Source organism: Pelophylax lessonae, assembly GCF_965119305.1.
Source record: "Pelophylax lessonae genome assembly, chromosome: 6".
NCBI classification, from domain to species: Eukaryota; Metazoa; Chordata; class Amphibia; order Anura; family Ranidae; genus Pelophylax; species Pelophylax lessonae.
Genome location: NC_138773.1, coordinates 51,731,071 through 51,758,154, shown reverse-complemented (window position 1 = coordinate 51,758,154; position 27,084 = coordinate 51,731,071). Strand labels below are relative to the sequence as shown.

Genomic DNA, 27,084 nt, shown 5'->3' with positions numbered 1-27,084 from the left:
TAGTTAATGTTTGAGTATCCCACTCATCCCTTTCACAATTCTAAATAAAACACAAAAAAACACATCCCCTGGACTGATCATTGACTGAGCCAAGGACTGTATTTGATGTTCATCTGCTTTCTGTTGCTAGGGGTATCCCAGGGGAACCCAAGAAGTGTAATTCTCAGCGGCTCTCTAGGGGGCAGTGCTACATGTGTACTAGGCATTATTCTCTGGTCGACCAAGGAGAACCTCTTCTGCTTTCTAGTGTTTAGGTCCTGGTGACAGCCACATTTACTTGGGCAGAATCAAGACATAAAGGGGTTGATTTACTAAAGGCAAATAGACTGTGTAGTTTGCAAAGTGCTGCTGCACTATGCAAAAGCAGTTGCTCCAGAGCTTAGTAAATGAGTGGGCTTCTATCATTCAATCATCATTCAATCATACAATCATATGCAAGCAAAAATGCTATTTTTTTTAAATTTTCCTTGCACGTGATTGGGTATTCTTTCAAAGTGAAGCTTTACCTCTTTTACTAAGCTCTGGAGCAACTGCACTTGTAGAATTCAACTGCACTCAGGAAAATCCCTGGAGGAGGGGACAGAGGGCATTACATAGTTATATAATTAAGTACGTTTGCTGCTGCAATTTCCATACCCTTGCAGCCTCGTGTTTCTCCACTAGTTATCGAGGCAATTGATGGCAGACCCTTGCAACTGGAACAGGCTACCCACGAGACTGTTTCGGTTGATATGGCGATAGGGGCTGTTCACAGGGAGTCGACCTGTTTCTAGTTTATTTCGCTCCCGCGCTGCTCCATTGTTATGGGGTACCCTTGGCTTCAGAAACACAATCCGACCTTTGATTGGCAGTCAGTCAAGATCCTCTTTTGGTCTCCACAGTGTGACCCTGTTTGTATCCATCGGCCTGTTAAGGTACTTTGTACCTCCTCGGATTCAGTGTTGCCTACTGAATATCATGAGTATCAAGATGTATTTGACAAGGTGCGTGCTGGTGCTCCATATGATTGTGTTGTAGACTTGCAACCTGGTGCCATGCCCCTCGTGGCAGGTTTATCCTCTTTCGGTTGTGGAGAATAAGGCTATGGAGGAGTACGTTGCGCATGCGCTTGCCCGGGGGCACATTCGCAAATCCACTTCTCCAGCGGGTGCCGGTTTTTTCTGCGTAAAGAAAAAGGGGGGTGAGTTGAGACCTTGCATTGATTATAGGGGCCTTAATCGCATCATAGTCAAGAATGCATACCGGATTCCGTTGATTACTGAATTGTTCGACCGCCTCAAGGGAGCAACAGTCTTTACTAAGCTTGACCTAAGGGCCGCGCATAACCTTGTAAGGATCAAGGAGGCCGACGAGTGGAAGACTGCGTTTAATACCAGAACCAGTTATTACGAATCTCTGGTTATGCCCTTTGGCTTGTGCAATGCACCCGCTGTCTTCCAGGAGTTCATCAGTGATGTCTTTCGTGATATCTTGCAGCAATGTGTGGTAGTCTATTTGGACAGCATCTTGATTTACTCGGACTCCATTGAATCATACTACCTGGATGTCAGACGGGTGCTTCAATGGTTACGTGAGAATGGGCTTTTCTGTACGCTTGAGAAATGTGAATTCACCTGTCTCAGGTTGCCTTCTTGGGCTACATCATTTCTGCTGAAGGGTTCTCCATGGACCCACAGAAGGTTTTGGCTGTTCTACAATGGCCTCGCCCCAGTGGTCTCCATTCCATTCAGCGTTTCCTTGGGTTTGCCATCTACTTTTGGAAATATATCAGGAACTTTTACTCTTTGGCCAAACCTATCTCAGATCTGACCAAGAGGGGCATTAATTCCCACAAATGGACACCATCCAAGCTTTTGAGGCCCTCAAATCTGCTTTCACTTCAGCTACTTTTCTGTCTCACCCCAATCCAGGTTTTCCCTTTGTCCTAGAGGTGGATGTGTCTGAAACGGGAGTAGGCGCCCTCCTGTCTCAGTGTCGGACACCTGATGGACCCTTACTTCCTTGTGGGTTCTACTCCAAGAAGCTGTCTCCAGCTAAATACAATTACGAGATTGGAGACAGAGAGCTCCTGGCCATTATCCTGGCTCTCAAAGAGTGGAGACACTTGCTCTAAGGTTGTGTGGTTCCTGTTCTCATTCTCACCGATCATAAGAATCTGACGTATCTCTGGGAGGCCAAGAGGCTCACACCCCGTCAGGTCAGATGGGCCTTATTCTTGTCTAGTTTTACCTATGTGGTCTCCTATTTGACTGGCTCCAAGAATGTTAAGGCTGATGCCTTGTCTCGCCAGTATTCTCAGTTGCCCAGGTAGGTCTCCGTGTCGACACCGGTCATACCTTCAGATCATATCCTGGCTCCCATCTGCTCCAGCTTAACCTCTCCTCTTGGGGAACAGATCTTGGTTGTCCAGCCTGATGCTCCCACAGAGAGACCGGCTGGCAAATGTTTTGTACCTGAGGGATTGCGAACCAGACTGTTGCGCACATACCACAATTCCAAGACTTCCAGTCATCCTGGTAAGAACCAGATGTCCTGGGCTATTTCCCATCAGTTCTGTTGACCATCTCTCCGCACTGATGTTGCTGCATATGTGGCTGCTTCTTTGGTCTGTGCCCAGAACAAATTGCCTTGACACCTTTCCTTGGGCCTACTGCATCCCATTGCCAATGGGGAGCGTCCTTGGTCTCACCTGGCCATGGATTTTATTGTGGAACTTCCTGCGTCTCGAAGTTGCACGGTTATCCTCATGGTTGTCGACCAGTTCTCCAAAATGTGCCACTGTGTTCTAGTTAAGAGGCTGCCTACCACTCAGGAGTTTTCCCCTGTCTTTGCCAGGGAGGTCTTCCATTTTCACAGGTTGCCTAAGGAGATTGTCTTGGACCGTGGGAGCCAGTTTGTCTCTAGGATTTGGCACGCCTTTTGCTCCCAGTTGGGTATTCGACCCTCTTTCTCCTCGGTCTATCATCCGCAGTCCAAGGGGGCCGCTGAACGTTCCAACCAAGCTCTGGAGCAATTTCTCTGCTGCTATATCTCTAACCATCAGGACAATTGGGTTGATCTGTTACCCTGGGCGAAGTTTGCCAGGAAACTGGCTGTGGAGGATCATCTTTGTGCCCTCCATTCTTCTTGGGTGCAGATTCAAGAGTCTGGGTCTCGGCACAGTGTCAGCAACTTCAGGCAGACTGGAGACACTTATCTGCTCTTTCGTACCAGGTCCGGGAAAGGGTGTGGTTGTCGACCCGTAATTTCAACCTCAGGGTGCCCACTCCAAAACTGGCACCCCGTTTTGTTGGTCCTTTTCGCATCCTCCGTAAGGGGAACCTGGTGGCCTATGCCCTTTGTCTTCCCCCTGGCATGCGTATTTCCAATGCCTTTCACGTGTCACTTTTGAAGCCACTGGTTTGCAATCGCTATACTTTTTCACTCCCTCGCCCTCGTCCCATTCCTGTGGGCAATCATGAGGAGTATGAGGTTAGCAGGATCTTGGATTCTCGTCTGTTCTGAGGTCAGGCTCATTACCTGGTGCACTGGAAGGGGTATGGTCCTCAGGAGCGCTCCAGGGTTCCCTCCGCTGATGTTCATGCTCCCGCCCCTCGCTGCGCTTTCCATTTTCTCACTCTTGCTGTGCGTTTATTGTTTGCTTCAATAAACTGCTTTATTTTACCTGCATTCCCGTGTGGTCTGGTTTGCTGGCACCCTAACAGTACCATACTTTGTAGCTGGTATAGCCATTTTGTCTCATTTTGTGAAATGGCCTTTTTCATGTTGGTACTCCTCCAGTGTCTCTCTATCCTGTCTATTCCACAAAAGGACAGTTTTGTGGGGTCCCTATTGTGGTACCTTTCTAAAATAATTTGACAGACTATGGTAACGAAAACCCTTTTTAATATTGTTTACATGTTCCCTAAATCTCACTCTCAGTTCTCTTGTGGTTCTACCCACGTAATGTAGCCCACACTCACACTACAAAAGGTCTGTGACATGTGTGGTCATGCATGTGATAACCCTAGATATTTCATAAACTTGTCCTATTGTATTTGATTGAAAATGTGTCCTCTTTCTTTTTTACAAGTTCTACATGTTAGACATTTCCCACATTTAAAAAACCCCACCTGGTCCAAAAAGTGACCATTTTCTTGGGTAGGTTAGGGATACTTTTTACAATTTTATCCCTAAGTGTAGGTGGGTGTCTTTATATGAACCATGGCTGTTTAGGTAGAGTTTTGGCAAAGACAGGGTCTCTGAGTAGAATAGGCCAATGTTTTTTAATCACTTTTTCTATTTGCCTATACAGTCTATTATATTCTGTGCAAAAGGCTATATCAAATTCCATATTCTATTTTTGCCTAGGTGTTAATAATTCTATTTACTTTATTTATTTCTTGTTGAAATTGTTATTGTTATATTATACATAAATATATATATATATATATATATATATATATATATATATATATATATACAGTGGGTACGGAAAGTATTCAGACCCCCTTAAATTTTTCACTCTTTGTTATATTGCAGCCATTTGCTAAAATCATTTAAGTTCATTCTTCTTCCTCATAAATGTACACATAGCACCCCATACTGACAGAAAAACACAGAATTGTTGACATTGTTGCAGATTTATTAAAAAAGAAAAACTGAAATATCACATGGTCCTAAGTATTCAGACCCTTTGCTGTGACATTCATATATTTAACTCAGGTGCTTTCCATTTCTTCTGATCATCCTTGAAATGGTTCTACACCTTCATTTGAGTCCAGCTGTGTTTGATTATACTGATTGGACTTGATTAGGAAAGCCACACACCTGTCTATATAAGACCTTCCAGATCACAATGCATGTCAGAGCAAATGAGAATCATGAGGTCAAAAGGAACTGCCTGAAGAGCTCAGAGACAGAATTGTGGCAAGGCACAGATCTGGCCAAGGTTACAAAAAGATTTCTGCTGCACTTAAGGTTCCTAAGAGCACAGTGGCCTCCATAATCCTCAAATGGAAGACGTTTGGGACGACCAGAACCCTTCCTAGAGCTGGACGTCCGGCCAAACTGAGCGATCGGGGGAGAAGAGCCTTGGTGAGAGAGGTAAAGAAGAACCCAAAGATCACTGTGGCTGAGCTCCAGAGATGCAGTCAGGAGATGGGAGAAAGTTGTAGAAAGTCAACCATCACTGCAGCCCTCCACCAGTCGGGGCTTTATGGCAGAGTGGCCCGACGGAAGCCTCTCCTCAGTGTAAGACACATGAAAGCCTGCATGGAGTTTGCTAAAAAACACCTGAAGGACTCCAAGATGGTGAGAAATAAGATTCTCTGGTCTGATGAGACCAAAATAGAACTTTTTGGCCTTAATTCTAAGCGGTATGTGTGGAGAAAACCAGGCACTGCTCATCACCTGTCCAATACAGTCCCAACAGTGAAGCATGGTGGTGGCAGCATCATGCTGTGGGGGTGTTTTTCAGCTGCAGGGACAGGACGATTGGTTGCAATCGAGGGAAAGATGAATGCGGCCAAGTACAGGGATATCCTGGACAAAAACCTTCTCCAGAGTGCTCTGGACCTCAGACTGGGCCGAAGGTTTACCTTCCAACAAGACAATGACCCTAAGCACACAGCTAAAATAACGAAGGAGTGGCTTCACAACAACTCTGTGACTGTTCTTGAATGGCCCAGCCAGAGCCCTGACTTAAACCCAATTGAGCATCTCTGGAGAGACCTAAAAATGGCTGTCCACCAACGTTTACCATCCAACCTGACAGAACTGGAGAGGATCTGCAAGGAGGAATGGCAGAGGATCCCCAAATCCAGGTGTGAAAGACTTGTTGCATCTTTCCCAAAAAGACTCCTGGCTGTATTAGATCAAAAGGGGGCTTCTACTAAATACTGAGCAAAGGGTCTGAATACTTAGGACCATGTGATATTTCAGTTTTTCTTTTTTAATAAATCTGCAACAATGTCAACAATTCTGTGTTTTTCTGTCAGTATGGGGTGCTATGTGTACATTCATGAGGAAGAAGAATGAACTTAAATGATTTTAGCAAATGGCTGCAATATAACAAAGAGTGAAAAATTTAAGGGGGTCTGAATACTTTCCGTACCCACTGTATATATACTCTTTCCAATCATATTTTTTATTGATATTTTTTTACTAATATTTTTAAAACAAAATGTTTTATGGTATACACATAATTAATTTAAACATTTTTTTGTTAAAAAAGATGTGTAGAAGATACCATAAGGGAAACCTATACGCTATGCTCTCTGAGAGAAAAACAATACTATTTTTTTAATAAGAAATTTTTATGTTTAGATTTTAGAGAAACGATAATTTTTATTAATGTACTTGACATTGGGATGATGTAAATAATAGAAATAGATGAATAATCATTATATTGTGGCATAAGAAAGCACTTTATTTGCGCAAAGGAGCAGTGTGGAGTAAAATGGAGGATAAAGTATAATCGAAACCGCCTCATTTAATAGAAGGGTGTACTAAGATGGTGGTTCCACCACTTCCGGTCGGAAGTAGGAAATTAGGTCAGAACAAATAACAGGAAGTGACCCAATATAGAGTAGTGGGGGGATTTGGGTGTAGTAGGAGGAGAATAGTGTACAAAAAGGAGCCAGTCACGAGCACCCCCAGCTTCTGAAGGCGCCCACTGGCAGGGGCAAAACGCGTCAATAGAGTGACGTCTTATCCGGTAATTGGAACACACGCCAAGGTGGCGATCCTAATCCACACACATGCTTGGAATTGCTTTAATTTTTGTAAGTGTATTTGCTTTTTAATCTCCAATAAATCAAACAGTATTATGCTATGGTAATCTTTCTCTTATTGGATTTTAAACCACAACCTTGCTGAGAGCCCTACTATCGGAGAGGAGTGGAGCCATTTCTACATATTTTGCCTAAGGATATATTCCTTGCCTGTTTGAATATTATTGTTAGTGAGTGGGGATTTCAGGAGGGGAGAACGGAGTGGCACCTTGGATCTCACTAGAAGAACTCATCAGCACTGGCAATTTGTTTGCACTGATGGACTATATTCAATGCATTGGCAATTTTTATGTATAATTTATTATATATACTAAAGAAAGTCCAAGCATAAAATTCAAAGGGATACTACAAAGATATATTGTTAGAATAAAATACTCCCCATGTATGATCCAGGTTGGGAAACATGCAGTCACCATCCATCACCATGTGCAAAAGTCCACAGAAGACACCGCTACCTTGGAATGGTAAAATCGCCTGCTTACCAAATAGAATAGACTTTTGCTTGAGAAAGGGCAACAGCACTGGCTAGATACCCAGCCAGGGCCTCTCAGAGATGTTCCTGTGGGGTTCTTTTGGGTCAAAGTAGTCATCTGACCATATTCTCTGTGTTTTCATACCCAAAACAGAAGATGCTCCACATAGTGTAAAATCTTAATGGTAATTTATTTAGAAATAGAATCGCACTCACATTAATATAGACAAAAGACGCTAAAACAGTCACGCCGGCCGGCGTAGAGTAAGGCAACCTGCACTTCCAGGAACCGGGTACGAGGTAGTAAAAAAAACATAAAGTGTCCCTGTTCCCCCGTGCTCACGCTCGCGTAGATAACTTACAGTATCTCACAAGAGTGAGCACACCCCTCACATTTTTGTAAATATTTAATTATATCTTTTCATGTGACAACACTGAAGAAATTACACTTTGTAAATTTGCTGTCCCCTCAAAATAACTCATCACACGGCCATGAATGTCTAAACCGCTGGCAACAAAAGTGAGTACACCTGAAAATGTCCAAATTGGGCCCATTTAACCATTTTTCCTCCCAGGAGTCATGTGACTCGTTAGTGTTACAGATTTGGTGTTATTGCCCTCACTCTCTCATACTGGTCACTGGAAGTTCAACATGGCACCTCATGGCAAAGAATTCTCTGAGGATCTGAAAAAAAAAGAATTGTTGCTCTATATAAAGATTGCTTAGGCTAAAATAATTTTTCCAAGACCCTGAAACTGAGCTGCAGCATGGTACATACAGCGTTTTGATGGTACTCACCATCACTGGGAGTGAATGACAAATACCTAATGGTTTGGATTGCTTCAAATGGGGTCTGTGTTTACACTTATGCTAATGTTTATTGTACTTCACAAATTGAGGTTGAAGGATTGTAAGAGGTGCATGAAAGTCAGCCAGCCCCCAGTTTGATGTACTCACCTTCCAGTCTGTCACCAACCAAATAAGACCTGTCTCTTGGTACAAAGAACAGGGGTTTAGTTGACACACATTTGCAAACGCATGTGAAAGCTGCAGAGCCACGTCACGGCACCCTGTTTAAATCTGCAGTCCTACACTCTTAATTTAGTGTCCTCACACTGGAGGCACATGGCCGCTAATGGGTGGATGGGGAACAGGTGAGAGGGAGACAGCCCAACCTCCCCCAACCCATCCCCATGCACGACTGGCTATTGTCTCAAAAAGCTCAAATAATTAGGTTAAAATATAACCATGGTGCAAACTGGAGAAGACCAGCTGAAAAGCATTACACCTCCATCCCCTTGGTGGATGCAGTATATGGATAGGAAGGGATTTTATATATGGGGCATGGCCTGTAAAGCACACTGCCTTTGAAATCCCTTATTTCCTTTGGGACTTTATATGAGACAAGCAGGTCATGCTATTGGTCTCCATCCCTGTATACGGAAAACACTAGGGTCAAATCAAAAACTGCATCCACCAAATCGCACGGTGGGACTTTAGATGAGGCACCAAGCTGTAAGCAAGGCGTCTCCATCCCTGGTTGCTTTAAAACATAATGGACTAGGTGGGACTTTAGATGAGACCCAAGCTGGTGTTGCCCGGCGTCTCCATCCCTATAACAAAACACAAATTGAGGTTGAAGGATTGTAAGAGGTGCATGAAAGTGGGTGGATGGGGAACAGGTGAGAGGGAGACATCTCCATCGTCTCCATCCCTATAACAAAACACAAATTGAGGTTGAAGGATTGTAAGAGGTGCATGAAAGTGGGTGGATGGGGAACAGGTGAGAGGGAGACAGCCCAACCTCCCCCAACCCATCCCCATGCACGACTGGCTATTGTCTCAAAAAGCTCAAATAATTAGGTTAAAATATAACCATGGTGCAAACTGGAGTGCCAAAATAAATATAAATATATATGCTCCAGTTGCAATAATAAGACCTGTCTCTTGGTACAAAGAACAGGGGTTTAGTTGACACACATTTGCAAACGCATGTGAAAGCTGCAGAGCCACGTCACGGCACCCTGTTTAAATCTGCAGTCCTACACTCTTAATTTAGTGTCCTCACACTGGAGGCACATGGCCGCTAATGGGTGGATGGGGAACAGGTGAGAGGGAGACAGGAGACATGTGCCTCCAGTGTGAGGACACTAAATTAAGAGTGTAGGACTGCAGATTTAAACAGGGTGCCGTGACGTGGCTCTGCAGCTTTCACATGCGTTTGCAAATGTGTGTCAACTAAACCCCTGTTCTTTGTACCAAGAGACAGGTCTTATTTGGTTGGTGACAGACTGGAAGGTGAGTACATCAAACTGGGGGCTGGCTGACTTTCATGCACCTCTTACAATCCTTCAACCTCAATTTGTGTTTTGTTATAGGGATGGAGACGCCGGGCAACACCAGCTTGGGTCTCATCTAAAGTCCCACCTAGTCCATTATGTTTATTGTACTTCAATGTCAGAGACAGGCTCTCCCTATTGTTTGTGTATTGAGGTGTGACATGTATTCTGTTAAGCCTGTCTATCCCATTGTTAAATGTTAATTAACTCACATATTGTTTCTGTCCAGATGGCTACATAATTAGTTCAGGTTAATTCTATTTCTGTATACAATTTCATCTGCAAAGGATAATGTAATCAGGCAACCCCTGACCTGATGGGGTAATTTGATCAGGAGGGGGAGGACCATGCTGTATATAAACTGTGTGAGAATGTTCAATAAAGGAGAAGGTTCCAAAACTTATACAAGCTAAGTTGTCGGCTAGCTTTGTATGGGGTCGGCTGGGAAAATCTGATATCTATGTACACAACTGGGAGGAAGCCCTATACTGACGGAAGTCCACAAGTACAGTGTGGGTTTTGGTACAAGCGGCTTAACAAGACAGGTTCCACTAAGAACAGGCCTTGCCATGGTCGACCAAAGAAGTTGAGTGCACGTGCTCAGCATCATATCCAGAGGTTGTCTTTGGGAAATAGACATATGAGTGCTGCCAGCTTTGCTGCAGAGATTGAACGGGTGGAGGATCATCTTGTCAGTGCTCAGACCATACGCCGCACACTGCATCAAATTGGTCTGTATGGCTGTCACCCCAGAAGGAAGCCTCTTCTAAAGATGATGCACAAGAAAGCCCGCAAACAGTTTGCTAAAAACAAGCAGACTGCAGACATGGATTACTAGAATCATGTCCTGTGGTCTGATGAGACCAAGATAAACTTATTTAGTTTAAATGGTGTCAAGCGTGTGTCGCGGCCACAGTGGAGGAGTACAAAGACAAGTATGTCTTGCCTACAGTCAAGCATGGTGGTTGGAGTGACATGGTCTGGGGCTGCATGAGTGCTGCTGGCACTGGGGAGCTACAGTTCATTGAGGGAACCATGAATGCCAACATGTGCTGTGACATACTGAAGCAGAGCATAATCCCCTCCCTTTGGAAACTGGGCTGCAGGGCAGTATTTCAACATAACAACCCCAAACACACCTCCAAGACGACCGCTGCCTTCCTAAAGAAGCTGAGGGTAAATGTGATTGACTGGCCAAGCATGTCTCCAGACCTAAACCCCATTGAGCATCTATGGGGCATCCTCAAATGGAAGGTGGAGGAGCGTAAGGCCTTTAACATCCACCAGCTCTGTGATGTCATCATGAGGAGTGGAAGAGGACTCCAGTGGCAACCTGTGAAGCTCTGATGAACTCCATGCCCAATAGGGTTAAGGCAGTGCTGGAAAATAATGGTGGCCACACAAAATTTTGACACTTTGGGCCCAATTTAGACATTTTCACTTAGAGGTGTACTCACTTTTGTTGCAAGACATTAATGGCTGTGTGTTGAGGGGACAGCAAATTTACACTGTTATACAAGCTGTACACTCACTACTTTACATTGTAGCAAAGTGTCATTTCTTCAGTGATGTCACATCAAAAGATAGAATAAAATATTTACAAAAATGTGAGGGGTGTATTCACTTTTGTGAGATACTTTATATGTAAACGGTGATTGCACCAAACATGTTGTATCACTGTGAGCGTCAGAGGGAGAGCAGACATTTTAGTACAAAAACTCATGTTCAACTCTAAACTGGTAACCTGTAAAAGTTTTAAAAATTAAACCTATGGAGATTTTTAGGTAGTTTAAAATTATCACCATTTCACAGGCGTGTAAAATTTTAAATGTTGACATGTTTAATATCTGTTTACTTAAAGCGCGATATATTCTTTTATATTTTACCAAAAAGTGGGTATTGCATTGTGTTTGTGTGCACTAAAAGTTAGTTAAGTGTCTTTTTTCCTAAAAATTTGCATTTGATAAATGGCTGTGCAAATATTGTGTGACATAAAGAATTTCAACAACCACCATTTTATTCTCCAGGGCCTCTGCTTTCAGAAAATATATAATGTTTGGGGGTTCTAAGTAATTTTCTAGCAAAAAAGAAAATCAGATTTTAACATGTATGTAAGAAGTGTCAGAATTTGCTTGCGCACAAAGCAGGTAAATAAAATATGATTTTGTTTATGACAGATGCAATCAATACGTCTGCAGACATGTATCCCATTCTCTTATTTATAACAAAATAAAACAGTTTCCACTCCTTCATGTTTGATGACTCTCAGTTTCTTCTTGTTAGACCATTCATGAACAAGCAAAACTGAATGTCAGACTCATAATACTCTCAAACGTATTCCCTGGAGGATGAACAGACTCTGTGGCGGATGCAACTGTCATGTCCCAGGCATCCACAAAACCCACATTGACACCTTGGAAAACCTCTTTAAGCACCAGGTATTGAGTATAACCGTGAAAATCACCAGTTCTTTCTGGTGCAGCATATCTTTCTCTGGTGTTTTCAGTTTTGATGATAACCTTGGTTTCTGGGCTCCGGAGGAAAAGGCGCTCCACCGCTCTGCGGATGTTCAGTGCCCGTCTAATAAAAACTTTCAGAGGGAATTGTCGGAAGTGCTGCCCCATGGTAATGACAAAGATAGTGTCCTTTCCTCCACCTTGTCTATCAATCTGACGGCTAGTGTACATGTCCTCCATGAAGTAGTAGAACTGGAAGCTCTCTAAGGGAAACCCATGCCTTTTATAGGATACATAGATATCTTTTTCCATGTTTATAGCCTCGAGTGTCTTCTCCCAAGAGTGCCATCCAGTCTCATGATGCCGAAAATATTTCACAACTGGTGGAGACAAGAGAAACCTGCCATGTTATATATACACTGGATAATATCATATGCATGGTCTTTTAAAGTGTATGTACAGGCAAAATAAAAAATATTTACCGTATTTTCCGGCGTATAAGACGACCCCCATAATTTTCAAGTTAAAACACAGATTTTGGGCTATACTCACCGTATAAGACTACCCCCCTTCCGAAGCAAGGCAACACCATTGAAAAACATCAGATTTCTCATAGATCTCCAAGGTACCCCAAGTACTGTAATACATGTAATCTCTCATAATATCTCCAAGGTACCCTAAGTATTACCAGTAGATGTAATCTTAAGACGCTGGCTGTGCGGGAATCCTGTACCGGTATACCAGATGTACCGTAGTTTAGGCTACATACAGTATACCGCGCTGAGCCAATCACAGTGAGCGATGTATTCTATTATTGAATGCAAAGCCTGCTCGGATTGGCAGAGTCAGAGAGGCGGGCTGATGTTATTCCGCCAATCCAAGCAGGCTTTGCATTCAATAGAATACATTGCTCTCCCTGATTGGCTCAGCGCGGTACAGTGTATGTAGCCAAAGCTACGGTACATACGGTATACCGGTACAGGATTCCCACACAGCCAGTGTCTTGAGAGATTACATCTACGGGTAATACTTATACTTAGGTTACCTTGGAGATATTATACTCGGCGTATAAGACGACCCCCCATTTTTGGGGGATTTTTTTGAGGTTCAAAAGTAGTCTTATACGCCAGAAAATACAGTACTATGTACAGGACACCAGGGATGGGTCCTGGACAGATGATATGTGTCCCTGTTATTTGGGTTATGGTCCCTTTAAGGGGAATGCAGTTTGGAGGGTGAGGAGTTCCTGTAGGAAAGGGGTAAACCGACTTGCAGTTTGCCCAGGATTAGTAGTCCTTATATGTGATCTGGAATATAAGGTATCAGGGTGCTGCCACATCATGGGGGCATCACCATGACATCTTTTATTCACAGATATTTATGCAGAGAGCGAAGCTGACGTCATTGCTTCTGTATCTTTGGGAACCAACCATCACTAGGTAAGATTGGAAAAGAAGAGGAGCCTACGTGTCAAAGGAGTGACCAGAAAACTTGGCCAGCACTGGGACTTTGAAATGATAAAGCCTGTCTCCTTTCCTTGTTGGAGGATGTCTAACATCATCTAGCACTTTCCTTCCCATCTTTGCTGTTCCTGGTCCACCCCTTCATTCATTGGACTTCTGTTCTTGCAATCATAGAGGCTCAGCATCACATGTAGGTGATCTACCTAGGGCAGTCTGCATGCAAATACATCTTTCTCAGGAACATCTACTTCCCCAGGCTGACCTCCACCCCTCAAGGCATTTTGATATTTGCATAACTTCTCCCAACAGTCAGTCCACTGCTTGCATCAAGCAGAGGGCTCTTCCAAGGAGTATTGAGGCAGGATGCTGTGATGTTTTCAGAGAGTTACGTACAACACCCTGACAGCCCCTTCCACCAGCCATGATCTGCATGGCATTGAGAAGCACAAAAGCCTAGTGATGTTAATGAGAGGGGATGTAATTACCAGGGAAGGTAAAATATAAGCAGACCAAAAAAGGAGCAAATAAGAGGTCAGGGTTTACATACACGTAATTAAATAAAAGTATATTATAGCTGTAGTGCTATTCTTTTCACTCTCTGCGGCTACTGGGGTATGATGGCGCCACCTGTATAGTGTTTAGGAGCAGAGTCACAAGCGCTAGTGACTCCACTTAACTGGGGCTTGAGAATAGCAAGTGAAATCCCAATTGAGAAATGTATAAACAGCATAGACAGTATTCAACACAGCATTGTATTTGAAAGTCCATGTATTGAAGAAATAACATTCAGTGAACCATCCAACATAAGGTATTTTCCAAACAGGAACATGAAATCATTACCTGTCTCTATGTACAGTAATTCTCAGTGAGGGGAGGCTGCAGCAACTTACAGTCTGTGCTCTCTCTGCAGGAATCTACTGTTCCCCCTCAACATGTGCTATCTCCTTTACATATCTACCCAAGAATCCTTGCCATACCTCCGCTCTTCTTGATGACCTCATTCTCCTTGCAGAGAGAGAGCATATCAGCCATATTGAAAAAGGGCAAAACAGACACTGCATAACAAGAGTATACACTTGGAAAATGGGCAAAGAGATTATCACATCACTAAATAGCTAAAATTAAACCTTTCATGCTCCCTATTACAGACTAAGAGCCTTAAAATATATATATTTTTTTGATTGTCTAGTCCAGGGGTCAGCAACCCATCGATCCTGATCTACACATTGATTGAAGGCAGGTGACGGATAGATAGCATTCAATTTCCCGCCTTGCTGACCCTCAGCCTAAAGTTCTCCCTTCCGGTGCAGGAAAGTGATAAGCCTGAGTCTATCCTCGTCGGCCCTCCTCTTCTGTCCATCCTAGGTGCTTGTGTGGGATATCATGTGGGATGGACAAGACAAGAGGGCTGGCGTGCATCAGCAAGCCAGAACAGGTAGATGTTCCTGTCCTCTGCACAGCTAACCCCTTTCCAACTGCCTGCTGATGCCTGTCCACTGTCTTGCTAACACACTGTGCTCTGCACGGCTGACCACCTTGGCTGCCCTGCTGATGCCCTGTCCTCTTCCCTGCTGACCCCAGTTCTCTATCCTACTGACCCCTGTTCACTTACCTGATAATCCCTGTCCACTGCCCTAATGACCTCTCTAATCTGCCCTGCTGACCCCTACAATCTGCCCTACAAACTGCTAACCTCTGTACTCTGCCCTACTGCCCCTGTACACTACCCTATATACACATGACCCCTGTACTCTGCCCTTGAAACTACTGACCCCTGTACTCAGCAATACAATTACTGACCCCTGTATTGACCTACAAGCTAGTGACCCCTGTACACTTCCCTGCATATAGTACTAATGACTAGGGTTGCACTGATTCCAGTATCAGTGCTGAATCTAAGCATTTGCACGAGGACTTGTACTCATGAAAATGCTCTGATACCTAAAACCTTGTCATATAGTGCAATTTGAGCCCATACAAAATAAATGGGCTCAAATCACATTGCAAAAGAATCGCATGTGATTTGAACAGGAATGCTTACCCCTGGTTTTGTCCATCTGCTGATGTGGGCAGAATCTTTGTGAGTCAGATGGACTGATTTGCTCCCTACTTGTTCCTCACCAGGATTGGCAACCTCAGTGACCAGTCGTGATGTTCCCTCCCCCGAATTGTGTGCTTACCTATTGGTCTAACATTTCCTGGCCATTTTCACTGTGCAATATTTAGACATGGAAAGTGAACAAACTTCATCATTACCATATGTATTTGCATTTAAAGAGCTCTCTGAATTTTTGGGCTCTTGCCATCAGGCACCTTAAAGAGCACTTACTGTGGATGCCCTCTGTGAAGTGCATGATGAACTGTCGCAATGTTGAATCTCCAATCAGGAAGAGTTTCTTCCCCTGTAGGCATTTCACAAAGTCCTCTGCAGTTTTGTAGGTGGTCATTGTGCAGTAGTCAGGCTTCCAAATATTATTAAAAAAGAATCCACTGGGAAGCGTGGAGTTCATTCCTGGTTGACATTTTGGCTTTGGAGGTAACGGGCTCTCTAAAAGAATGATGGTTTTACACAGGGAGTTAATATTACATAGTAACATTGAATATGTTCAGCCTCACAAAAATTACACTTTACTTCTATAGAACTCACAGGGGCATTTCTTTGTTTTATTGTCTTGTTATAAAGATGAGCTAAATGTTATACTATATTACAAAACAAAATTTTTTGCATTAGTACATGTTCCACATGGCAGTGCCCAGATTCCCATGCCCTAAAAAATGGCTAGGGTTATAAGGATCCACCTCCTGAAGTTCAGGTTCCCTGAATTTCAAACAAGCTTTGCAGAACTCTTGGAAACTCAAAACTGGACAGTTTGGCCCATCCCTAACTGGCAGTACAGATTTGAGGGTCGGATGAGTCCAATACCTGTTCCCCCAGCCAGCCTCTGTGGTTTCTCTCATTGGCTTGGGAAGAAGAATTCTTGCAGCAGATGGGGAGAGGAGATGTGCCAGATTTTCAAAAGTCAGGCCAAGTACAGTATATTCACACTTCTTACAGGTGATCTACTGGGTAAAAGTGACCTTGTCTTGAAAAGGTCACTTTAAAGGGTAACTCCATTTTTGTGTCCATGTGAATGTGAATGGGAGTGATTTTATAATAGTGCTTGCAGAGTTCGATTGAGGAAAGTGTCAGGGTCTGCATCCCTTTAGACGTGCTTTCCTTTGGTAGTATTTCACTAAAAATGACATTTTTGTTGCAAGGGGTGTACAAAATCTGACTTGTATTTTACATAGTTACATAGTAGGTAAGGTTTAATAAAGACAATAGTCCATCCAGTTCAACCTGTGTAGGTGTACATGTGTCAGTGTCGATAATCATTTCCCATATCCCTGTATATTGTATTCACTAAGATGCACGTTCAAGAGTCTTTTAACCACTTTACCACCGGAGGATTTTGCTGTCTTACGTCTGGGCCACTTTTTGCGATTCGGCACTGTGCGAATTTAACTGACAATTACGCGGTCATGCAACGCCGTACCCAAACAAAATTTACGTCCTTTTTTTCCCACAAACAGAGCTTTCTTTTGGTGGTATTTGATCACCTGTTCGATTTATACTTTTTGCGCTATAAACAAAAAAATAGCGACAATTTTGAAAAAATAACAATATTTTTCACATTTTTTTATATGAAATTCCCCCCCAAAAAAATGTAAAAATCAAAATTTTTTATCATTTTAGGCCAATTTGTTTTCTGCTACATATTTTTGGTAAAAAAAAAATCGCAATAAGCGTATTTTGATTGGTTTGCGCAAAAGTTATTGCGTTTACTAACTAAGGGAAAGATTTCTGTCGTTTTTGGTGTTTTTTTTTAAAGAGTAATGGCGGCGATCTGCAATTTTTTTTGCGGGACTGCGACATTGCGGCGGACAGATCGGACCCTTGACTGACATTTTTGACACTTTTGGGGGTACCAGTGACATTACTACAGTAATCAGTGCTATAAATATGCACTGTTACTGTAAAAATGACACTGGCAGGGAAGGGGTTAATTTTTATTGGAGAGGGAGGGGTTAATATATGCCTGGTGCTTACTGACGTGTGTGGGGGGGAGGTGACTGAGTGACACAGGGACAGAACGCAGGGTTCAGATATGCTGAACCCTGCAATCTGACCCTGCCTGTCACTTAGGAGATCCGGACGCTTTGTTTACACAAGCGGGCGGATCTCCAGACTCGATTCCCCGACGATCGGGGAAGAGTGGCGGTGATCACCTCCCCTGGCCCGACTCCCGCTGTGACTGAATACAGCGGAAGCGAGCCTCTGGCGGCGCGCGCGCGCCGCCGAGAGAGGGGAATGTCTGGCGACGTAGGTCTACGTCGCCAGACGTTATCGAGCCACTTTGCCGCAGTAGAGCTCTAGTGAGCAGCAGTAAAGTGGTTAAAAATATCAATACTCCCTGCTGATCACCAATTGTGAAGGAGAGTTTAACACCCTTATCGCCCTGACAGTGAAAAACCCCCTACACAGCTTAAGGTTAAACTGCTTCTCCTCTAATCTCATTGTGTGGCCACCTGTTCTCTTATACTCTCTTAGACTAAATAGTTTATTTCCTATGCTGGGATCACCATTGAGGTATTTGTAAATTGCTATCACATCTCCTCTCAAGCGTCTCTTCTCCAGGGAGAATAAATTTAGTGCTTGTAAATTTAGTGCTCCAATCCGCGTATTATATTAATTTCTTTGAACTCTCTCCAGCTCCAGCACATCCCTTCTGAGGACTGGTGACCAGAACTGGATGGAATTTTCCAGACGTGGGCTTACCAGAGTTTTATAAGGTGGCAGGATTATACTTTTATCCCTTGAGTATATCTCCTTTTTTATGCATGCTAAAATTCTACTGGCTTTGGTAGCTGCAGCTTGAGATTGCCATCCATTGCTCAGTTTGTCTTCTACTAGGACCCCCAGATCTTTCTCCATCCTCGATTCCCCCAGATGTTCTCCTCCTAGTGAGTAGTTTGCGTTTGTGTTTTTAGCTCCCAAGGGCATTACCTTACATTTCTTCACATTAAACCTCATTTTCCATGTAGTTGCCCACTCCATTATTTTGTTCAAGTCTTTCAGTAAAAATTTCCATATCCTAATGTGAAGTTATTGCCCTGCTTATTTTTGTGTGGTCTGCAAAAACTGAGATTGAGCTATGTATTCCATTCTCTATATCATTTAGGAATAAATTAAACAGAATTGGTCCAAGACAGAGCCCTGGGGTACCCCACTTACCACTTCAGACCAGTCTGAGTACACTTTATTTATCACTACCCTTTGGACGCGCCCCTGTAACCAGTTTTCTAGCCAAGAACAAACCTTATGGTCCATGCCTGCAGACCTCAGCTTGTAGATTAGGCGCTTATGGGGAACTGTATGGATTGCTTTTGCAAAATCCAGATACACCACATCCACAGACCTCCCCCTATCTAGATGGCAGCTCACTTCCTTGTAGAATGTTAACAGATTGGTTTGGCAAGAACAGCCCTTCATAAACCCATGCTAATTACTACTAATGATATTGTTATCTTCAGCAAATTCTTGGAAATAGTCCCTAAACATTCCCTCCATCAATTGACCTACTTCTGATGTTAGGCTGACTGGCCTGTAGTTTCCAGAAATATGTCTCTGTCTTTTTTTAATATTGATAACACATTGGCTTTTCTCCAATCAGCTGGTACAATTCCTGTCATTATGCTGTCCACAAAGATTAGGAATAATGGTCTAGCTATAACCTGACTGAGTTCTTTGAGGACTCTGGGGTGTAAGCCATCTGGTCCCTGTGATTTATTTGTGTCAAGCTTATCTAGTCTTTCTTTGACTATGGCCTCTGTTACCCACAAGAGTACATCCTCCAATATGTTATTAACAATACTGTTGTGGTCGGTATACCCCTCCTTTTTTTCCTGTGCAAGGACTGGAGAGAAGAAAGCATTTAGTACAGTTGCCTTCTCTGTGTCATCTGCTATCATCCTCCCATAATCATCTTTTATGGGAGCAATGTGCTCTGATCTCCCTTTTTTAACCAGTTCAGCTCCGGAAGGTTTTACCCCTTCCTGACCAGGCCATTTCTTGCAATATGGTACTGCGTTACTTTAACTGACAAATGCGCGGTCGTACAACACTGTACCCAAACAAAATTTGCGTCCCAAAAAACTTTCATTTGGTGGTATTTGATCACCTGTGCAGTTTTTATTTTTTGCGCTCTAAACAAAAAAGAACCATCATTTTGAAAAAAATTTAAAAAATCTATATTTTTTACTTTTGGCTATAAAACATACCCATTAAAAAAATTAAAAAAATCGAATTTTTTTATAAGTTTAGGCCAATATGTATTCTGCTACATATTTGGTAACAAAAAATCCTAATAAGTGTATATTGATTGGTTTGCACAAAAGTTATAGCATCTACAAGCTATGGGATACATTTATGGACTTTTTTTTTTTATTGTTTTTACTAGTAATGGCGGCGATCAGCGATGTTTAGCGGGATTGCGACATTGTGGTGGGCAAGTCTGATACCCCGTGACAATTTTTGGGGACCAGTGACACACATACAGTGATCAGTGCTAAAAAAAAAATTGCACTGTTACTCTATAAATCACACTGGCAGGGAACGGGCTAACACCAGGGGCGATCAACGGGTTAAGTGTGCCCCCAGGGAGTGCTTCCTAACTGTGGGGAGAGCTGGTGCACTAGAGACAGAAAAACGGTCTGCCTGGTTTACTTAGGCAGACCGCTGTTCTGTCCTTTCGCTGAACGATGAGTGGGTCCCGGCGGCCATCGAGGCCACCGGACCTGCTGATTGGTTCCTGCTGTGTCCAATCACAGCAGGAGCGGGACGTGCGTGCCCCCAACATCTCCTGCATGAAATCACGTACATGTATGGGATTTTGCGCAGCCAGGCCGCCCTGTCACAGTATATATGCAGGGGGCGGTCCAGAACTGGTTATTGTTAATATATCTAAAAAATCCCTTGGGATTGTTTTTACTGCTATGTGTCTCTCGTAGTCTCTTTTTGCCACCCTGGTTGCATTCCTACCCATTTCTTTTTCATTCCTTATAGTGTTGGAATGCTAACAATGCCCCCTCTGCTTTATACTTTTTAAATGACATTTTTTTCTCTTGAATAAGACTTTTTATGTTACGATTTAGCCACCCAGGTTTAACCTTGGCTCTTCTATATTTATTGCCCATTGGAATGCACTGGGTGGTACCTTTGTTTAATATGTTCCAAAAGTATTTCCATTTTTCTTTCGTCTTCAATGTTTCTAGGATTTGGTCCCAATTGATGTCCTGTAGTATTGAGCACAATTCAGAAAAGTTTGCTTGTTTCAAATTTAGAATTCTTGTGCTCCCCTCATGCCTCCTATGATTTACGTTAAATACTGTATAATCATCCTGTGATCGCTAGATCCCAAGTTGTCCTGTATTGCCACATCGGAGATCAGTCTTGGATTGTTTGCAATTAATAAATCTAGCAATGCATTCTTTCTAGTAGGAGAATACACAAATTGAGACATGAAGTTGTCCTGTAAGACATTCATGAAATAATCTGCATTTAAGAGTGAGCCGTCACCACTGCCCAGTCAAAAGCTTGATAATGGAAGTCCTCCATTATGATGACATTTCCATGCCTCGCTGCCATTTCTAACTGTGATAGAAAGTCCAGATCTTCCTCCTCCTTAAGGTTAAGGGGGGCTGTAACCAGTGGTCGGATTCAGCCGGTTCGCACCGGTTCTTTGGAACCTGTTACTAACATTTAACAAGTTCGCAGAACCGGTGCAAGCCGGAGATCCAGGCAGCAATCTGAAATTCCCCGCCCCTGTGGTCAGCTGGCTCTTCCTTTCTCCTGCTCATTTCAGCCCTGCTCAGCAAAGTCTCCTCCCCAGCCAGAGTCCCGCCCCCACCCCCACCCCCGAGTCGGCTCCCGTGCAAATGAAGTTTCACACAGGTGCTGCTGTACAGAAGCCCTATGAGAGCCGGAGGACACAGCACACAGCAGGCTTGTCTGCATGGCCAGCCCCCCTCCTCCCCCCTGTCATACACAGGTCGCCCTCGGTCGGAGTCTGAGCGATGCTGATCACTCATCCGTGCTGCTGCTGCTGGAGGGAGCCCAGGTGACCAAGGATGAGTGAGCTGCAGCTTGGTCATGGTGAGTGAGACGACCCCATATTCCCGACACCATCCCATCCCCCACCCCACTCTATCTCCCCTGGGGACAGGGACCCCTTTTCCCCTGGGGAAAGGGACCCATCCTTTCCTGGGGACAGGGACCCCTTCTCCCCTGGGAACAGGGACCCCTTCTCCCCTGAGGACAGAGACTCCATTTCTGAGGACAGGGACCCCTTCTCCCCTGGGGACAAGGAACCCTTCTTTTCTGGGGACAGGGACCCCTTCTCCCCTGGGAACAGGGACCCCTTCTCCCCTGGGGACAGGGACCCCTTCTCCCCTGGAAACAGGGACCCTTCTCCCCTGGGGACAGGGACTCCTTTTCTGGGGACAGGGACCCCCTTCTCCCCTAGGGACAGGGACTCCTTCTTTTCTGGGGACAGGGACCCCTTCTCCCCTGGGGACAGGGACCCCCTTCTCCCCTGGAAACAGGGACCCCTTCTACCCTGGGGACGGGGACTCCTTTTCTGGGGACAGGGACCCCTTCTCCCCTGGGGACAGGGACTCCTTCTCCCCTGGGGACAGGGACTCCTTCTCCCCTGGGGACAGGGTCCCCTTCTTTTCTGGGGACAGGGACTTCTTCTCCCCTGGGGACAGGGACCCCTTCTCCCCTGGGGACAGGGACCCCTTCTCACCTTAAGGCATCTCCGTGGCTATCTCCCACCAGGAACTCTTTCCCTACAGGGAGTCCCGGGGGCCCTACTGCTGCCCGACGGGGATGATGAGACCCCTGAGGTGGTGAAACTTACACAAATCAATTTTTTTCATCATTTTAAGCCAATTTGCCTTCTGCTACATATTTTTGGTAAAAAAAAAAAAATTGCAATAAGCGTATTTTGATTGGTTTGTGCAAAAGTTATGGCATCTGCTTACTATGGGAAAGATTTATGTAATTTTCGATTATTTATTACTAGTAATGGCAGCGATCTGCTATTTTTTAGCGAGACTGCAACATAGTGGTGGACAGATCGGACCCCTAACCGACATTAGATAAAAAAAATGACACCATGCTTGAAAGTCGGAACTGGTTACTAAAATTTTTGAACCCCACCACTGGCTGTAACATACCCCTACTAGTAATTTCCCACTTCTTCTCTTTGGAGTTCTACCTACACAGATTCCACCTCCCCCCTCGTCTTATTCACAATGTCACTCCTCTCTACCACCCTTACATCATTTTTGATATATAGACACACCTCTCCCCTCTTCTACCTTCCCTGTCTTTCCTATACAAGAATTACCCTTGAATATTTGACAGCCAGTCGTGTGAGTTGTAAAACCAAGTTTCTGTTATTCCCACAAAGTCCAAGTCCTCCTCGTGTAAAAGCAGTTCCAGTTCCTCCATTCTTAGTGCAGACTTCTGGGAAAATCAGTGAGCCAATCACACAATCAGAAAATTACATTTCTGGGAGGGGGGGCTGTACACCATCTGTGTAGAACACCTTCAGGTTGCCATGTTGCATGGCATTTTAGAGAAAATGATAGGGCTGCAGATTGAAAAGGAAAGGTCCTTTTTATTAATATTACTGTATATTACAATATGACCCGTGTAGCAGTTGTATATGCTATAATATTTTTTTTTTTTTTATTTACAATTTTTTCTCCATGAAAGTAAAGTTACCTTTTAGGATGCCTACTCCTTCCTAACATATCAGTTCTGTAGGATGGAATGTGCCAGAAGCTCCATAAATAATGGAGCCAAACGGTTATTACGCCTTTTGCTATCACAGATGAGATATATATTAACTTTACATGCGTCAATACGCTAACAACAAGGACGTTTCACTTGTTATTATTGAGTTACACCCTATACATTCTACTATTTATTTATTTTATTGCAGCCTATGTAAACCTCTTACAGGTTTTTATTGCTGTCTGTGCCCCATCAGGGAGAAATACACAGCAAAACGTAAGGAAAAAATCTTTCCAAAGAAAGGGGATATCTATTCTTAGACAGCTGTCACTTAAACAGGTGTCCTTATTGGAAGGTATCCCGTGGCAGGCGCAGCACTATGAAGTGCCTTATGCACTGTGGCAATAGGTTTAAGTGCCGGTTCACACTATAGCGTGTGCGGCGATCGCATGTTATATCGGAGCGCACTGCTCCTTCATTACATGCGATCGGAGGTGCAGTGGGAATTCAGCCATACACTTTGTATGGCTAAATTCACACTGCACCCGCACAAAAGTCGCACATGACCCTTTTTTTCAGCCGCATCAGGATCGGATCACACAGTGGTTCACACTTGTGCGATCCGATCCTGTGCGAACTGTCAGATCGCACTGCGATATGCGAGCAAACTGGGGGTGTCGTTAACATTTCATTGACACCCCCTGCGTATCGCATATGGCAGTGTGAACTGCCAGATGTGTGATGCAGGAACAGGCTGCGAATTCGCAGCCTTCCCGCATCGCACAAGTGTGACCCGGCACTAAAGAGCAAACCAAACGCTTAAGATATCTTCTTTATTGACTTCAACTTTTCTTCATATATAACACTGACACTTTTGCAGCAGACAGTCCATGTACAAACATGTGTTGAATAAAGTATAACAAATGGCAGTTCAATTGTTCAATCTTGTCATTCTACATAAAAATGGTGGATATATTTCTCTCTTCAGTATCTGTACTCTCACTTTAAATACTTTAGACACTTATGATCTCTCTGAGAGGTATATATGATGCTTAATCAATAGTTTTACTTGCTCTATATTGCTGTTTGATATAACGTTTGACTTTTGGTATAACTTTGCAGTTTGGTTTGGGTTTGATAACTTGTTTGGTTTTTGTTTGATAACTTGTTTGGTTTGTGTTTGATAACTTGTTTGGTTTGATAACTTGTTTGGTTTGTGTTTAATAACTTGTTTGGTTTGTGTTTGATAACTTGTTTGGTTTGATAACTTGTTTGGTTTGGGTTTGATAACTTGTTTGGTTTTTGTTTGATAACTTGTTTGGTTTGGGTTTGATAACTTATTTGGTTTGATAACTTGTTTGGTTTGGGTTTAATAACTTGTTTGGTTTGGGTTTGATAACTTTTTTGGTTTGATAACTTGTTTGGTTTGGGTTTGATAACTTCTTTGGTTTGATAACTTCTTTGGTTTGTGTTTGATAGCTTGTTTGGTTTGATAACTTGTTTGGTTTGGGTTTGATAACTTGTTTGGTTTGATAACTTGTTTGGTTTTTGTTTGATAACTTGTTTGGTTTTTGTTTGATAACTTGCTTGGTTTGATAACTTGTTTGATTTGATACCTTGTTTGGTTTTTGTTTGATAACTTGTTTGGTTTTTGTTTGATAACTTGTTTGGTTTTTGTTTGATAACTTGTTTGGTTTGATAACTTGTTTGGTTTTTGTTTGATAACTTGTTTGGTTTTTGTTTGATAACTGGTTTGGTTTGTGTTTGATAACTTCTTTGATTTGATAACTTGTTTGGTTTGATAACTTGTTTGGTTTGGGTTTGATAACTTGTTTGGTTTGATAACTTGTTTGGTTTTTGTTTGATAACTTGTTTGGTTTGGGTTTGATAACTTGTTTGGTTTGGGTTTGATAACTTGTTTGGTTTGATCTGGTTTGGTGGAACTACAAGTGAACACATAACTCGTTCAATATACAGTTCTAATCACATTATTAACAATAGGAACACATATAACTGTATTATTTACCTATTTTTGGCCACTTGCTTCCATACAACTGACTCTGGCTGCATCTGTGTGTTCAATCATTCTCTCTCTCTGGTGTAATAAGTTATAGCTAGTGTGCTGAGGAGTTTTTCCCAGACAAAAATGAGTGTAAGGCTGGCTGTAATTGGCCAAAACTCTTGTTGAGTGTGAGATTGGCTGTGATTGGCCACAAACTCCTGATGGGTAATAAAAGTTTAACTCTATGCTTTCCGGTTTCAATTCTGCTGTGTCTGAGCTTACCTTACAGGCATACAATGAATCTTACAGGCCTATTTTCTTTTTGCTTCTGTGAACACAATATACAACTGTTATATGACATCCAAACATAAAGTCACAGTAAATATATATAAACCCCTAACCCAAAATCTGCATAGTGGGGTCACCCTGACATGGCAGAGTTCGGTCGCCCTGGTATGGCAGGCAGAGTCAGCTAAACTACATTACGGTCACCCTGACATGGAAGAGTTCGGTCACCCTGGTATGGCAGCCTCAGGCAGAGTCAGCTAAACTACATTACGGTCACCCTGACATGGAAGAGTTCGGTCACCCTGGTATGGCAGCCTCAGGCTGAGTCAGCTAAACTACATTACGGTCACCTTGACATGGCAGAGTCAGGTCACCTAAACTACACTATGGTCACTCTGACACTTAAAGGTATCCCTACAGAAACTAGATTGTTGAATCTAACTATAGTGGTATATAGTACCCTAACTACACTGCATATCCCTTTCCTCACACTAAAAGAACAGCTCCATACAGCAGGAGTAACACAAATACTTCCACTCTCTTCCACAGGCCCTGTATTACAGTGCTAGAGGTTAGGCGGGGCTATGTTATATACTGGGGGGCGTATTCACTACTGATTGGCCTCTGGACCCCGTAGTCACTCCAATCACATTCCTAGCAGACTCCTGCCCCCTCAATTTGCTTTTACTGACGTTTCTGGTCCAATCACGGGCTTTTAAAGCCCAGTTCCTGTCCCATTGCATTTTGGGCGGTTCTGGTGGCCGAATTTCGAACTTTTACCGCAAAAAGTTCGTAATTCGACCGAATTTCAAACAGCTAATGTTCGGGTCGAACCGATGGTCGACCCGAACCGTTCGATCATCCCTATACCTGATTACCTATTGCACTTTCATTGATTCACTATTGAAGTGAAATTACAGCACCTTATGGAGGATCATATGGACTTTTAATGGAGTGTTTCATGGACTCTTAATTCACATATATTTTGTCACTTTATTGCACAGAGCACTTTGGCACAATTGGTTGAATGCTTTTTATATATTTATAGCTATTTTTTATATATTTATAGCTATTTTTGCACAATTTATTGAATACAGGAGCAGCTCTGACGTCTCTTTTTATACATTCTAGCACCTTTATTTTCTTTCTTTGAAACCAATTTTGAGTTTCCTTGGCTTTGTCCACTCTCATTTCATCTTCATCATGCTGGTAGATGGCAGCAGATTTTTATCATGAATGTCTTGGTACATTTTTCCAATTATCCTTCCTTCAATTATTGTAAGTTTGCCAGTACCCTATGTTGAAAAGCAGCCCCACCCCATGATATTCCCACCTCCAAACTTCACTGTTGGTATGGGGGTGTTTTTGGGGGGATGTGCATTACCATTTGACCTACAAACATGGTGTGTATTATGGCATCCAAAGAGTTCAACTTTGGTCTCCCTG

At 43.2% G+C, this 27,084-nt stretch overlaps 1 protein-coding gene across 1 annotated transcript in view; it reads right to left on the bottom strand.

The window, feature by feature from the left end:
• Positions 1–11,468: 11,468 nt before the first annotated feature.
• The window catches only part of LOC309558583 (uncharacterized protein), a 533,559-nt gene continuing 517,943 nt past the window's right edge, over positions 11,469–27,084 (bottom strand). The window contains exons 11-12 of the mRNA XM_082261660.1: positions 15,834–16,052; positions 11,469–12,421 (exon numbers count right to left, since the gene is read on the bottom strand). Of these exons, the coding sequence (XP_082117786.1) occupies positions 11,874–12,421; positions 15,834–16,052 (767 nt within the window). The 3' untranslated portion in view covers positions 11,469–11,873. The remainder of the gene's footprint in view (positions 12,422–15,833; positions 16,053–27,084) is intronic.